Below are 11,744 nucleotides of genomic sequence, written 5' to 3' on the forward strand. Positions count from 1 at the left end.
CTCTCTCCAGCGTTCTTGATTCGTACCAAGGCCTCGTCGGAGCGCGGAGTAAGTTTCGTGCCCTCGGCCGCACTCTGCAATCGCGGGGACTTCAAGCATCCACGAACATGGAATAGTTTGCAGATTTGCCGTCCATTCGGTGCAGCTGCGTTGCCGGCGCGCAGATTTCAGTCCTACTTGCTGGCCCTCCACACTCCGTGTGAACGGTAGAAGCGGAGACAGCCTGCATGTGCGAGTAAACACTCCGCACGTCTCAAGTGAAGCGAGATTGCTTGGAACTGGGGGGTGGGTGACCCGTACTTAACGACGAGGTATCGATCAGCTGTTGCGTACGATGCATTTCGCATGAAGACTCCGGACAATTCTAGCTCAGCCTGGCCTTGAAAGAGAGTCTTAAGTGAGACTCAGCCACTCGTTTTTCTCATACAGTCCTTACTGAACATCATGCGCTCTCTTCTATCATTCTCGACGCTCGTGGCTGTCTTTGCTCACAACGCAAATGCGCTCGGCCCTCTTTGGGGCCTACCGGTTCTCAATGGACCGATGGCGCCAACTCCAAAATTCGAGGGCATGAAGAATGCGCCCGGTGATTTCATCCATCCCGGTATCTGGCACACCCATGACGACCTCGAGCGCATCCGCAACGGTGTTTTAGACGGTCAAGAACCATGGGCATCAGCCTACGCAAACTTTAGTAAGGACCAGTACTCCCAGGCCGACGTAAGGCGACATCCGATATTCTCACGAGCAAAGACTGATGGCAATCCAGTATGCGATGAGCGGACCGAAAAACGTCCTATGCCGCGGCCAATGCAGCAATTACACTTCGTTTTCGCGCGATGTCCGCGCTGCGTATCAGAATGCGCTGATGTGGTACATCACGCGCAACGACAGCCACTGGGAGCGTACCACCACCATTCTCGACGCGTGGGGAAGCAATCTCACCAGCGTCATTGGCGTGGATACGTCCTTGCTTGTGGGTCTGGAAGGCGACATGATGGTGAATGCGGCGGAGATCATCCGCTGGGAAGGCGGCATCACTGCGTCTGGAAAGACGTGGTCGGGCAGCGGCGCATTCGCGAGCATGGTGTATTGGCTGCTGGCGAAGCAGTCTATCAATATCGGCCAGGCAAATTACGGCATGGTCAGCATAAAGGCGCTCATGTCTTTTGCGGTGTACCTTGACGATGTCGCTATGGTGAGTGATTCCGCCACAGACATGTCGGGTCGTGCTAACCGACGCAGTACAATTATGCTCTGTACTCGCTTCTCAACGATCGCTGCGCTGGGATCTACGCCAACTTCAACACGCAGACTGGGCAAGGCGCGGAAACCGGTCGTGACCAAGGTCACGCTCAGGGAGCCATCGGTTGGGCCGCAGAAGCAGCCAGAACTGCTCAGTCACAGGGCTTCGATGTCTATTCGCAGGGCGATAATTTGATCCTCAAGGCAGCAGAGTACACAGCCAAATACAATCTGGGGCAAAATGTCACCTACGACCCTAAGTTCTACCGTTGCGAGGCTATTCTGGTGGGCGGTCCATGGTCCGCACCATCCAATGTCAGTCGCGGCGTGTCCGCTGACAAGACACCGCGGATATGGGATGTGAGATGCATCGAATTCCTCGTATCTGTTTTATTCAAGCTGACTCGCGGTGTAGATCATCTACTACCAGTACGCCGTCAAGCGTGGGCTCCCCGCTCCTTGGATCACCAAGATGAAGGCAGCCGTAAAGGCTGTGGGAGGAGAGACTGCACCGGCTGGTAATAGCCAGGGCGATCATCCAAGCTGGGGTGATCTTATTTGGTCGTATGCCGGACCCGGCACTTACCAGAATGATAACTCCAGGACTATCTGGGGAGGAGGAAGAATTGGGCCAGCTGGCGTCGGATTTTGACGACGGGAAATAACGGTACTTGAGCAGTGTTTGGGACACATGAACGTTACTTTTACACATATATGCTGTTTTACTATCAAGTGATTTACGTTGCTTAGCACAAGTCTCTACTTCGTCTCAGGACCGTAATCTGATCCTCAGTCTCCTTGTCGATTTCACAGACCGACTTTCAAGCGCTTGCCCTGGAGGCACTGCAATGCGGCGGACTACAACGAGTAGGCTAGCCTGCTTGATGTCAAATGGCGGAAAGCGCTGGGTTGCACAAGTCCCTGTCAAGAGCGGTACTCCGCCCTGTTTGCATATTGACAAACAATCAAAAGAGATCCTGACGAACCTTTCCAGTCAACACCTTCGGAGGACCAGCGACGAACACGGTGCGCATTCCTCTCGTGCTTCACTGTCAGTCTGTGAAAAGTTCGGCGCACGTTCACTAGCGTAAAGTAATGACCACATTTCAAAGATGTTCCTATATTAACGGCATCTGTACCAATACTTTTCTCTGCCAACTACAACAATCCAGAAGTCCCTCATTTCGCCATCATAAGTGAGCAAAAGCCAGCCTTGCCGCAGTTCTGAGACACGCGTATACATATCTTACTTCAAACCATGTCCTAAAAGTCGTACCTGAAACTCGGGTTTTCCTTGTCTGTCAGATCCGCGAATGCATTGCTATGGTCGATGTGCTCATCGTAGCTAGACTTTCTCTCGGAAGAAGAGTCGGCAACTCCAGAACCGCCTATCCTACGCTTGATAATATTGCGTCTCGTCAAAATGAGGCGCAGAACGACAAGACAAAGGTTGAACAGAACATAGAGGCAGAAATGCGCGGTAAAGCCCTTCTTGTATCGTGGCGCGTCGCTCTTCTGGAAGATCTAGTCATTGTCAGAAACGCTGCTGTTAATTCATCCGGAGGTTTACGACTTACTTGAGGAGCTGCGGCATTACCACCCGACCAGGCGATGAAGGACAGCGCGAGAGTGACTGTCTTCTTCGTCTGACCAGCAGTGTTTTGTCCAATCAACGAATAGATGAGATTTCCTTCAGCCAGATAGAACTGAGTGCAGTAGAAAGCGATGAGTAGACCGACCCGATTTGAGGAATTAGGAGCAAAGCTGTACATGATTGCGGTGCCGATGATTGGAGGAATTGTCCAAGCATGCATCACCCAAACAGTTTGCTTGGTGAAAGTTGCCAACGAAGCACTGCCAACCATGACAATGATGGTGACTCCGCCCTGAGCAATGTTGAGCAGTTGCGTCTGCAAAACGGTAAAGCCGAATGACTTGATGATGAGGTTCGAGAAGACTCCCAGACCTCCGATGATCAGCGTGCTGGTGATCTGAAGCATGACATAGCACCAAACTACGGGGTCCGTGATAGCCTCCAGCGCTTGGTACTTCTTGTACTTCTTGTTCTGGATGCCGGTCTCGTTGGCTCGCACTCGCTCAACCATGAGCCGCTTCTGCTCTTTGGAGTAGCACTTAGCCTTCGTTGGAGAATCGGGTAGGACTAATGCCAGGACTATGGCCCAGGCACAAGTAGCCACACCGAGGACTAAGAAAAGCAACTGCCATGACTTGATCGAGTGACCAACATAGTTAGAGACACCGTAAGCGATGATGCCACCAACCATAAGCTGGACACCGGTCATGCAGTACCAAAGGGAGGTCAAGACGGCTTGCTCGCGACTAAAAAAAGGTCAGCGCAATGAGTCTGATATACATGAATTCTCGCGACCGTACCGCGTGTACCACATAGACGTCATGAGGATGAACGTCGGCTGCACGCAAGACTCGAAGACACCGAGCAAGAATCGCACGACCATGAGACCTCGGAAATTGGTCGCAGACGCGGAGCATGCGATAACGGCGCCCCAGAGGAAGACATTCCCGGCCAGGTACTTTGCTACTGGTAGCTTCTGGATAAGCATGTTTGTGGGGACTTCACCAGCGAGCACACCGATGTAGAGGATCGTGCCCAGCCAACTGTAATCTTGTCCCTCAAGATTCGCATCTGCTTGTATGCCCATAATAGAACTGAAGCCCAGAGTGCCTTTGTCAAGAGATTGGCAGAAGTAGGTTCCAAGCATGCACATGAGGATTCTCTTGTTGATCGTCCAAAAGAGCTTCCTGTTGGTCGCTTCGTCGATTTCGACAGGCTGATTGGCACCAAGAGCGGCGGTCTAGCGACGGTCAGCCATGTGCCCAGACAAAGTGGTCGTCACCAACCTCCTTGTCTTGATCGACATGCTTGCTATCAATTAAGGTGTTCGCTGGCGCCACCGAGACATCATCATGAGCATCCACATGTGTGCTTTGCATCTTCTCCATGACTACGTTTCGACCGGACAAAGACTAGCAGAGTGATGGAGAAGGCGAGTATGGCTTCGATGACAAGGTGCTGGCACTGCTGAAGTCTAGGAATAATTGAAGCTGTCACCAGAGACAGATTGGTGGAGAGCTCGTCATCTGCTCCCGCCCGGTGTCTGGCTGAGCTGCACGCCCTCAAATACTTCAGACAGCGACATGTAGCGTCGGATATTCTCCATCTTCGCAATGCGTGTGTCCCCACGACTTCGTGCGGCGCCCCAGATCGCGTGAGATGCTGGAATACGGAGGTCGGAGACTAGGAGGAAGTCGCGGCGACGCGCCCGCAGGAGCAGAACGAGTGGCGTCCGCGCTTGAACCAGCGTCCAACCCAGGTCGCCATCCCCGCATGAACTCCCCGCAAAATGATTTGGCTTCGCACAGCAGATCGACGGCATGGCGCCATCAGCCTTCATCTCGGCAAAAATGTCAGGCTCACAACAACTATGAATCGCGACTTATCAGTTTTTGCTGGTCTCGAACAAGACGTCGCTGCAATGAGTCCCGCATCATCCCAATACTGATCGCAGACGCGCCACAATGACAACCAATACGGATCGCGACATTGATGAGCATTCAGAGATCGAGGAGGACGAGGTGGTGCAGAATGCTAGCAGCAACCGCCGAAGAAAAACAAAAGACGCCAACCATGACGACGGCCCAGCTTGTCACTCGTGTCGCAAGAAGAAGGCCAAATGCTCTCGAACTCAACCATGCACCCAATGCCAGCGGTACAATGTGGGATGCGTCTACGAGGAGAAGAAAGCTCGTCCGGGCTTTAAGACTGGTGCTATCGAGGCTTTGAACCGGAGACTTGATGCTCTTGAGAAAATGTTCCTTGGTCAAGGTGTTCTCTGGGAGCAGGTGTTGAAGAGTCTCAATGGTGGGCCAAAGCACGTCGATCTCCCAACTCCGTCAACAGGAAGTCTTCAAGAATACTCGCATCATATCCAGCAGTATTTTTCATCGCTTGCTGTTCGCAACGATCAAGACGATCATGATCTAGAGCAACTCCGGCCTGCAAAGCGCCAACGTACACACGATGACCATGTCCTGCTGCAAGCTGGCGACGCAGAGCTCGAGTTCAAGAACGCGGGAGAGCAAGCTACGTTACCGCCGGACGACTTGATGGACTCTTTGATCGAGATATACTTCACGAAAATTCATCCCTGGATTCCGATGCTTCATATTCGCAACTTCCGTGAGGCGCTGACGGATCCAGTCTTGCGCAAGAAAAAGTCGACCATTCTACACGCAATCACCTCGCTCTGCATTCGATTTTCAGACGATGCTCGCTTGCGCGACTCTGGGCTTCGGAGCGCCTATGCGCAAAGAAGTCGGCAAATTGTCATCCTTCGCAGCATGGAGTCATTCTCAATGGAAAATCTGCAAGCTATGATCATCTGCGCCTTTGATATCATCGGTAGTGGACGTGGGCCCTCTGCATGGTCGATCATCGGCAGCATGACACGCACCGTTGAGCATTTACAGCTCTCCGTCGAGGATGAAGAGCTTCCAGAACCCAAACCGTGCCTTATTCGACGACTTGCGTTCCTTCCACGTCCGACTTGCTGGACTGAGGTTGAAGATCGGAGACGAGTATTTTGGAACATATTCTTGATGGATCGCTTCTGCAGCATAACCACAGGATGGAATCTGTCCTTGACCAGCGCAGACGTGCGGCGGCGCTTGCCTTGCGAAGGCGCACTTTGGGAGAAGGGACAACCGCTTGAGGTGCCCACCCCGTACTTTGGTGTTTCCGATCAATCACGGAACTCTGGAAGCACACTTCCCATGGCTCGTCCGGAGGATGACGATCAAGTCTCACTCGGCGGCTTTGCGTACTGCATTGAGGCGACTGAAAGTCTTAGCCTCGTGACATCTTTTTTCCTCCAACAAGCTGTTGACATGACTAAGATGAACGACGTCCAGCTTTGGCTGATGCGATTCAAAGAACTTGATTTGAGACTTATAAGGTTCGTTTCTTGCTGCTCTTCTCAAGCAGAGACTTAACTCGTGTAGATGGAAGATATTCTTGCCCAGCCGTTGGCAACAAGCATGCGCGCTCAATGCCGACGGCATAATGGATCCAAATCTCACGCTCGCACACATCACACACAACACTGCTGTGGTACTCTTGCACCAAGGCATTGCTTATCCTCCTGCTGAATGGGAGAAAGTCAGCATGCGGCTGCCTTCAGCTTCGAGTGCAGAGACATGTCTCGCTGCAGCAACAGAAGTTTCCATTATTGCCGAGAAGTTCTTGCAAGGCTCTCCCATATTGACAAATCCGCAATTCGCCTTCTGCTTATTCGTCAGTGGTCGAGTGCTCTTAGTACATGCATCGTACTACAATATCCAACTGTCCTCAGCCTTTCAATCGATTGTCGATAGTCTATGGGAGATCGGTCGAAGATGGAATGGCCTTGCAGGTGCCTTGGATACGGACAATCTTGCGTCGAAGTTTGCATCCCGCTTGCTTCAAGCTAAGCAGCAAGGTTCCTACTTTGGAGACATACGCCATGCTGCCTATGCGCAAGATAGCGATCAAGAAGGATCGGGACGTGTGCAAGCCGATAGCGCATCGCTCATTGGCTCTGACGCGCCTTGCCAGCAATCAACGAAGTTTCTGGCGCAGAGGACCAATGGCACATCAATGGAGACGACATTTCTCGAAGGAAATGTTATGCCGTCGGATGGCCAAGATTCCCCGGATAGTATATCGATGGCTTTCCCCCCCTTGCCTTTGGCTTTTCAGGGAGGTATGACTCTGCAAGAGCCAAATGTTGCTGAAGGTAAGCGGCCTGCTCAAACTGCTATCCAACACCCTCCTTCAGCCGGCTTGGACACCCCTAGCCTCGAATTCGGCAACCTGAATCAGTATTTTGACTATGACTACATGTCGTCGCAGCGAATCAGCATGTTTTCCCAAGGAGGACATGAATGATGAGATCCATCCATCGGTACGCTGCATGGAGACAAGCTTTTATATAACAACTATCTGTCTAGATGGTTAGACTGCGTTTCCATTGGGCCTGTCTAACTCGCAAGAGAATTCGAACATTGAAAGCTTGAAGGTTACACGGGTTGGTTTGCCGTTCTGATCCCGTACAAAATAACTGCTCAATTTACGAAATGCATCCCACAGTGTTCGGAACAGTAGAATACGTTCTAAGACCCTGTCCAAATATGCACTGCCCTTATATCACCGTCTATTCAGTCCATCCGTCTACGGCAAGAACCCGAGCTCGAGAAGCTTATTCCCGAATAGCATAAAGTAGTAATCGGCGTAAACCAGCCCGTGATTCGCCCACCGACGAGGTGCGTGCTCAAAGTTATTGATGGTCGCTCCGTTGAGTATGGTGTCACCGCTGCCGATCGACACCTCCAAACGAACTTCCTTTACACCAATGTCTTTTTCCACTGTTTTCACCTCTTCATACACTTTCTTTCCCGACGCAGGCTGGTTCATGTGCTCTTTGCAAACCGCTTCTGCAATCTGAAGTGCATAGACAAGGTACGGTGACTGTCTTTCTCCTCTCGACACCAGTGCCTTGTGGATGAGCAGCATTCCGTATGCTGCAATCATGGCAGCGCTGGTATCGGGTGGCTGACAGCTTTGAGCTGATGCGTCAAAGTCCCAAGGCGGGATTTTAGACGCTGGCAATCGCCGCAGGAAATAGTCAGCGCAGCCTCTTGCAGTGTCCAAGAATGTCTCTTCACGTGTCCAAAGGAAAGTCTCAACGAATCCTGCGATGGCCCATGCCTGGCCTCTTGACCAACACGACTCATGTGCCATACCCTGATTGGTGAGGCGCTGCTTGATCTTGCCCGTCGTTGGATCAAAGTTGATGACATGCGTTGTGGAGAAGTCTGACCGAACGTGTGCCTGTTGACTTTTTAGGGCGTGACTCCTAGCAGTTTCGTAGAGAGTCACATCATTTGTCTTAGAAGCTGCATAGAAGAGCAGATCCAAGTTCATCATATTATCCTGGGACGGTCAGCGACAGCACTTGTTTGGATAATTCTTGCTTACGATGATGACCAAGAAGTCTTTTGAGGTGTCGCTAAATGAATAGACTTTGGTCTCACAAACATCCCAAGAGCGAAGGCAGCCCACGCGAGCGTCAAATCTGGCTGCTAAAGTTCTCGCCGCGGTGACGATTGTCTGAAGAGAGCGCGCGTCGTTCAGCATTTCCACTGCCGGTCGTGCCCAGGGCATCACGAGAAATCCAAGATCATGAGTGCCGAGCAGTGTAGCATTCGTATGAAGGTTCTCGGTCCACCATCTACATGCGAATCTGTGCTAAGTCAGCAGAAATGATCGAAGCTGGCGGATTGTACCTACTCGACACTGAGAACATGAGGCAAGCTGGTGTTGGCCTCGCAAGCTTGCCGCAAGATGTGAGAATGTTTCCGCATTCTCTCAAGGAGAAGATACAAAGATCCTGGGAAGAAACCCGAGGTCCAAAAGGCGGCGTCTCGGTAGACGTAGCCAGAGCCTCCAGGTTCAGTATACTCTGGGAAGAGCGAGGGAGGAGACGTCTGTCCGGTCGTCAGATCAACGTGTCTGCTTCATTAGGAGAGTTATGACCATACGTAGAGAAGTGCTTTGTTTGCTATCGCCCATATTTTCAGATGAACAGCTTGCGAATATAGCACAGGTATGGTGCTCAGCTCTGCTTGCTCCGGCGAGGCCGCTTTAAGGTTCAAGATGCCCACTTTGGAGTCACTTCGTTTCTCGCGCTTGGTATCGTGTGGAAGCAATTCTGCGTCGTCCACGACTTTGCTGCGACCACGTTTGACCATCCTGCGTTCTTAACAATGCGAACTTGACTTTCTTTAGTCCCAGCAGGAAAATAAAGCCTGAACTTCTTCGGCTGGATTCTCGATGTGAACGTCGTGCTGAGTTGACAAAGAGCGAAGGTACATATGATATGCCATAGAAATTACGGATCCATAGAGCGTGATATGGCAGGTAAGATGAACACCAATGAGATGGACCGCGGTGTAGGAATTGTTCCGGGAACTGGGCTAATGGATCTCCATGTCCTTTGAGCCGCAGACCTCATCGGAGTGAGTGTCGGGTCTAACTCCTGCGAAATCTGCAGCCATCAACTGGGGCCCAATACGACCCTCGGGTCTCTGAAAATATCCTTTACGACTGTCAAATGACATTGTTGAACAGCAGTTCCGCAATTTGTTCATTCACATAGGTGGACATACTCTCAAGGTACTAGCACGCAGACGTAGGCTTTTTTTTTTCTTTTTTTTTTTTTTTTTAGAAAGCACTATGTTTCATTCTGCGCGTTCTATTGGGAAAATTAGGGCGAAAGCATCTCCCAGTTCTTTCACAATGCTTTTCAAAATGCTGGTGGACGTGTGCACCAGAGTCCTGGGTTTTATTCTGTCAGCATGTGCTGGACGCCTCCTTGCAGTTCTCGCGGCAATGCACAGGTGAAGAGGCCAATTCAGCACATGGTTTCAGAAGCATGGATGAAATACTATTGTCGTGTCCAGCTGGAGGAAAAAATGAAGGCTTTATTGCGTCGAAGAGGCTGCTGTGGAGAACGAAGCGGCCATAGAACTCCGTGGATGACAGTTTTGAATTCAGGCAGCATTTTTTTTATTCTGCTCCTTGAGTTTTTATTTCCATCAATACATTACTTCTCGTGGTATATATGGTTCTTCCAAGTAGCTCATCTCATCATCAGTCAGCTTGAATGCAACTGCATCTATTGCCTCGTCTATTCTTTGTTTGGTTGCGAGACCTGCAATCGGATATGTGCCTTTCTGTATGCTCCATGTAAGCGCAACTACAGCCATCGGAACTGAGTGCTTCTTTGAAAGCTCCTCTGTACGATTCACGATTATCTCGTCGGCTAGGCTCTGCTTGCCTCGCATCATGTTCTTTAGCAGTGCATCTGTCTCCTCCCTGTTCCCTTTGCTGGTCCATGGTCTGGCGAGCACGCCTCTTGCTAACGGACTCCACGGCAAGATCCCCACGCCATCATCTCGACAAAAAGGGATCATCTCACGCTCCTCCTCCCGATACAGCAAGTTATAATAATTCTGCATAGAAATGAACTTGTGCCAGCCATGGGTCTCTGCTGTATATTGCAGCTTCTGGAACTCCCAGGTCGCCATGGAGCTTGCGCCTAAGTAACGGACCTGGCCGCTGTCCACCACATCGTTGAGCGCTTTCATGATCTCTTTCGCTGGAACATCTCGGTCTAGTCGATGGATTTGGAGTATGTCGATATATGTGCCAAGACGTTTGACACTCTCTGCAACGGCCGCCAGAACATGTTTCCGGGACAGGCCAACACGATTGACGAGATGTCTTTTCGATTTGTCCATGTTCTGTGAGATTGAAGATTGCCCAACTGGATCCAGCGCGTAAAAGATTTTGGTCATTATTACGACCTGTTCGCGCGGAATGTCGTACTTCCTTAAGGCTTTGCCCACAATCTCCTCTGACCGACCATTGGAATACGCATCCGCCTACCGACGTCAGTAATTGGTGCGCGCGGCAGACGTCCGCATACCGTATCCCAAGTGTTGATGCCTTTGTCAAAGGCGTACTTCAGTATCGGAAGCGCCTCTTCCTCCTCCATCACCCAGCCTTGCCAAGCGGCTGAGCCAAATCCAGCACATCCCAAGATCACCTTTGAGACTTGGAGACCGGACTTTCCTACTCTGTTAATCTGGGTCAGCTTTGACCTCACAGAATGAAATTGGAACTCCATACTGTGCGTATTCCATCGCCTCTGCACAAAACCTTCTGACAGAATTTCAAAAATCGGCAGTGCTCGAGCAGGAGATTCGCCCATTTTTTTCTGTAGTGATGCTTCTGGGCAATCACGAAAGCGTCCACTGCATTAACGGAGGTCGGCCCGGAACATATCCCGAATCCCTAGAACTATTCCAAGCCTAGACGCTCGGACCTGTATTGACATCTCATGCAGGAAACGTCAGCTTAGATGTGGGCACTCCATGGCGAACAATACCAGCCTACATTTAATTGACCATTTTAGTCTATATACGCTATTTCGTAGTCAGAGCGCCATTTTCAGCAGTGAAACAACGCCGTATTGCTGTAGCTCTCGGCGATGAATGCCTGTGACAGTACGTGGTCTATGATATGTACGATGCTGAGGCCAATATCAGCAAGGTACCAAGTCTAGCATCATGCATAGTCTCCCACATTTGTGATCTCGATGCTCGCCTATAGCTAGTTTGTTCGGGAGAAATGTTGCCAGCACTGACCTGAACGCTGAAGTACAAGTACCCGACCGTCTAGAACCGAGTAAGGGTACTGTTTATTGCTTTACCGGAAACGGCCATATTTGGGACGTAGTAGGGTTGATGAAGATGGCCTAGCCATCGCATACCTTTCCTGGATATTGTCAAATTCATCTATGGAGAAGCTCTAGTGTGAGCGTACTTTGTATCAGCGAAAGCGTAGAGATAAGGCCCTG

At 50.8% G+C, this 11,744-nt stretch overlaps 5 protein-coding genes across 6 annotated transcripts; 2 read left to right on the forward strand and 3 right to left on the reverse strand.

Moving 5' to 3' along the window:
* The first annotated feature begins 218 nt into the window (after nt 1-218).
* On the forward strand, nt 219-2,018 carry PV09_04146 (uncharacterized protein). Its single transcript, XM_016357450.1, has 4 exons — nt 219-720; nt 770-1,198; nt 1,246-1,605; nt 1,661-2,018. Exons 1-4 carry the CDS (start codon nt 445-447, stop codon nt 1,895-1,897), a joined length of 1,302 nt encoding a protein of 433 aa, XP_016214854.1. The 5' UTR covers nt 219-444; the 3' UTR covers nt 1,898-2,018.
* A 334-nt stretch (nt 2,019-2,352) lies between these two features.
* PV09_04147 lies at nt 2,353-4,505 on the reverse strand. 2 transcript variants are annotated; one of them, XM_016357451.1, is made up of 4 exons: nt 4,126-4,505; nt 3,640-4,079; nt 2,823-3,585; nt 2,353-2,769 (listed from the first exon to the last, which is right to left on the reverse strand). In XM_016357451.1, the coding sequence occupies exons 1-4, from the start codon at nt 4,225-4,227 to the stop codon at nt 2,509-2,511; spliced, it is 1,566 nt and encodes a 521-aa protein (XP_016214855.1). In that variant the 5' UTR covers nt 4,228-4,505; the 3' UTR covers nt 2,353-2,508. The 2 variants fall into 2 exon arrangements, with proteins under 2 accessions (XP_016214855.1, XP_016214856.1); XM_016357452.1 differs by having other exon boundaries at nt 3,640-4,505.
* A 126-nt stretch (nt 4,506-4,631) lies between these two features.
* PV09_04148 (uncharacterized protein) lies at nt 4,632-7,444 on the forward strand. Its single transcript, XM_016357453.1, has 2 exons — nt 4,632-6,239; nt 6,286-7,444. The coding sequence occupies exons 1-2, from the start codon at nt 4,804-4,806 to the stop codon at nt 7,208-7,210; spliced, it is 2,361 nt and encodes a 786-aa protein (XP_016214857.1). The 5' UTR covers nt 4,632-4,803; the 3' UTR covers nt 7,211-7,444.
* Nucleotides 7,445-7,492: 48 nt separating this feature from the next.
* On the reverse strand, nt 7,493-9,072 carry PV09_04149 (uncharacterized protein; the record flags this gene model as incomplete). The annotated part of the gene is made up of 4 exons (XM_016357454.1): nt 7,493-8,254; nt 8,300-8,564; nt 8,612-8,808; nt 8,863-9,072. The coding sequence occupies 4 exons, from the start codon at nt 9,070-9,072 to the stop codon at nt 7,493-7,495; spliced, it is 1,434 nt and encodes a 477-aa protein (XP_016214858.1).
* Nucleotides 9,073-9,918: 846 nt separating this feature from the next.
* PV09_04150 (uncharacterized protein) lies at nt 9,919-11,012 on the reverse strand (the record flags this gene model as incomplete). The annotated part of the gene is made up of 2 exons (XM_016357455.1): nt 9,919-10,767; nt 10,812-11,012. The coding sequence occupies 2 exons, from the start codon at nt 11,010-11,012 to the stop codon at nt 9,919-9,921; spliced, it is 1,050 nt and encodes a 349-aa protein (XP_016214859.1).
* Between the last annotated feature and the right edge of the window lie 732 nt (nt 11,013-11,744).

Source organism: Verruconis gallopava, assembly GCF_000836295.1.
Source record: "Verruconis gallopava strain CBS 43764 unplaced genomic scaffold supercont1.11, whole genome shotgun sequence".
Lineage (NCBI taxonomy): Eukaryota > Fungi > Ascomycota > Dothideomycetes > Venturiales > Sympoventuriaceae > Verruconis > Verruconis gallopava.

What these genes read in the sequence shown, in the direction of transcription:
- PV09_04146 (XM_016357450.1), top strand. Translation starts at nt 445, where the DNA reads ATGCGCTCTCTTCTATCATTCTCGACGCTCGTGGCTGTCTTTGCTCAC. An exon ending in ACCTTGACGATGTCGCTATG is followed by an intron (nt 1,199 to 1,245) that starts GTGAGTGATTCC and finishes TAACCGACGCAG; the next exon opens with TACAATTATGCTCTGTACTC. An exon ending in AGACACCGCGGATATGGGAT is followed by an intron (nt 1,606 to 1,660) that starts GTGAGATGCATC and finishes CTCGCGGTGTAG; the next exon opens with ATCATCTACTACCAGTACGC.
- PV09_04147 (XM_016357451.1), bottom strand. Translation starts at nt 4,227, where the DNA reads ATGGAGAAGATGCAAAGCACACATGTGGATGCTCATGATGATGTCTCG. An exon ending in ATGTCGATCAAGACAAGGAG is followed by an intron (nt 4,080 to 4,125) that starts GTTGGTGACGAC and finishes GACCGTCGCTAG; the next exon opens with ACCGCCGCTCTTGGTGCCAA. An exon ending in GTAATGCCGCAGCTCCTCAA is followed by an intron (nt 2,770 to 2,822) that starts GTAAGTCGTAAA and finishes GACAATGACTAG; the next exon opens with ATCTTCCAGAAGAGCGACGC.
- PV09_04148 (XM_016357453.1), top strand. Translation starts at nt 4,804, where the DNA reads ATGACAACCAATACGGATCGCGACATTGATGAGCATTCAGAGATCGAG. An exon ending in CTTGATTTGAGACTTATAAG is followed by an intron (nt 6,240 to 6,285) that starts GTTCGTTTCTTG and finishes TAACTCGTGTAG; the next exon opens with ATGGAAGATATTCTTGCCCA.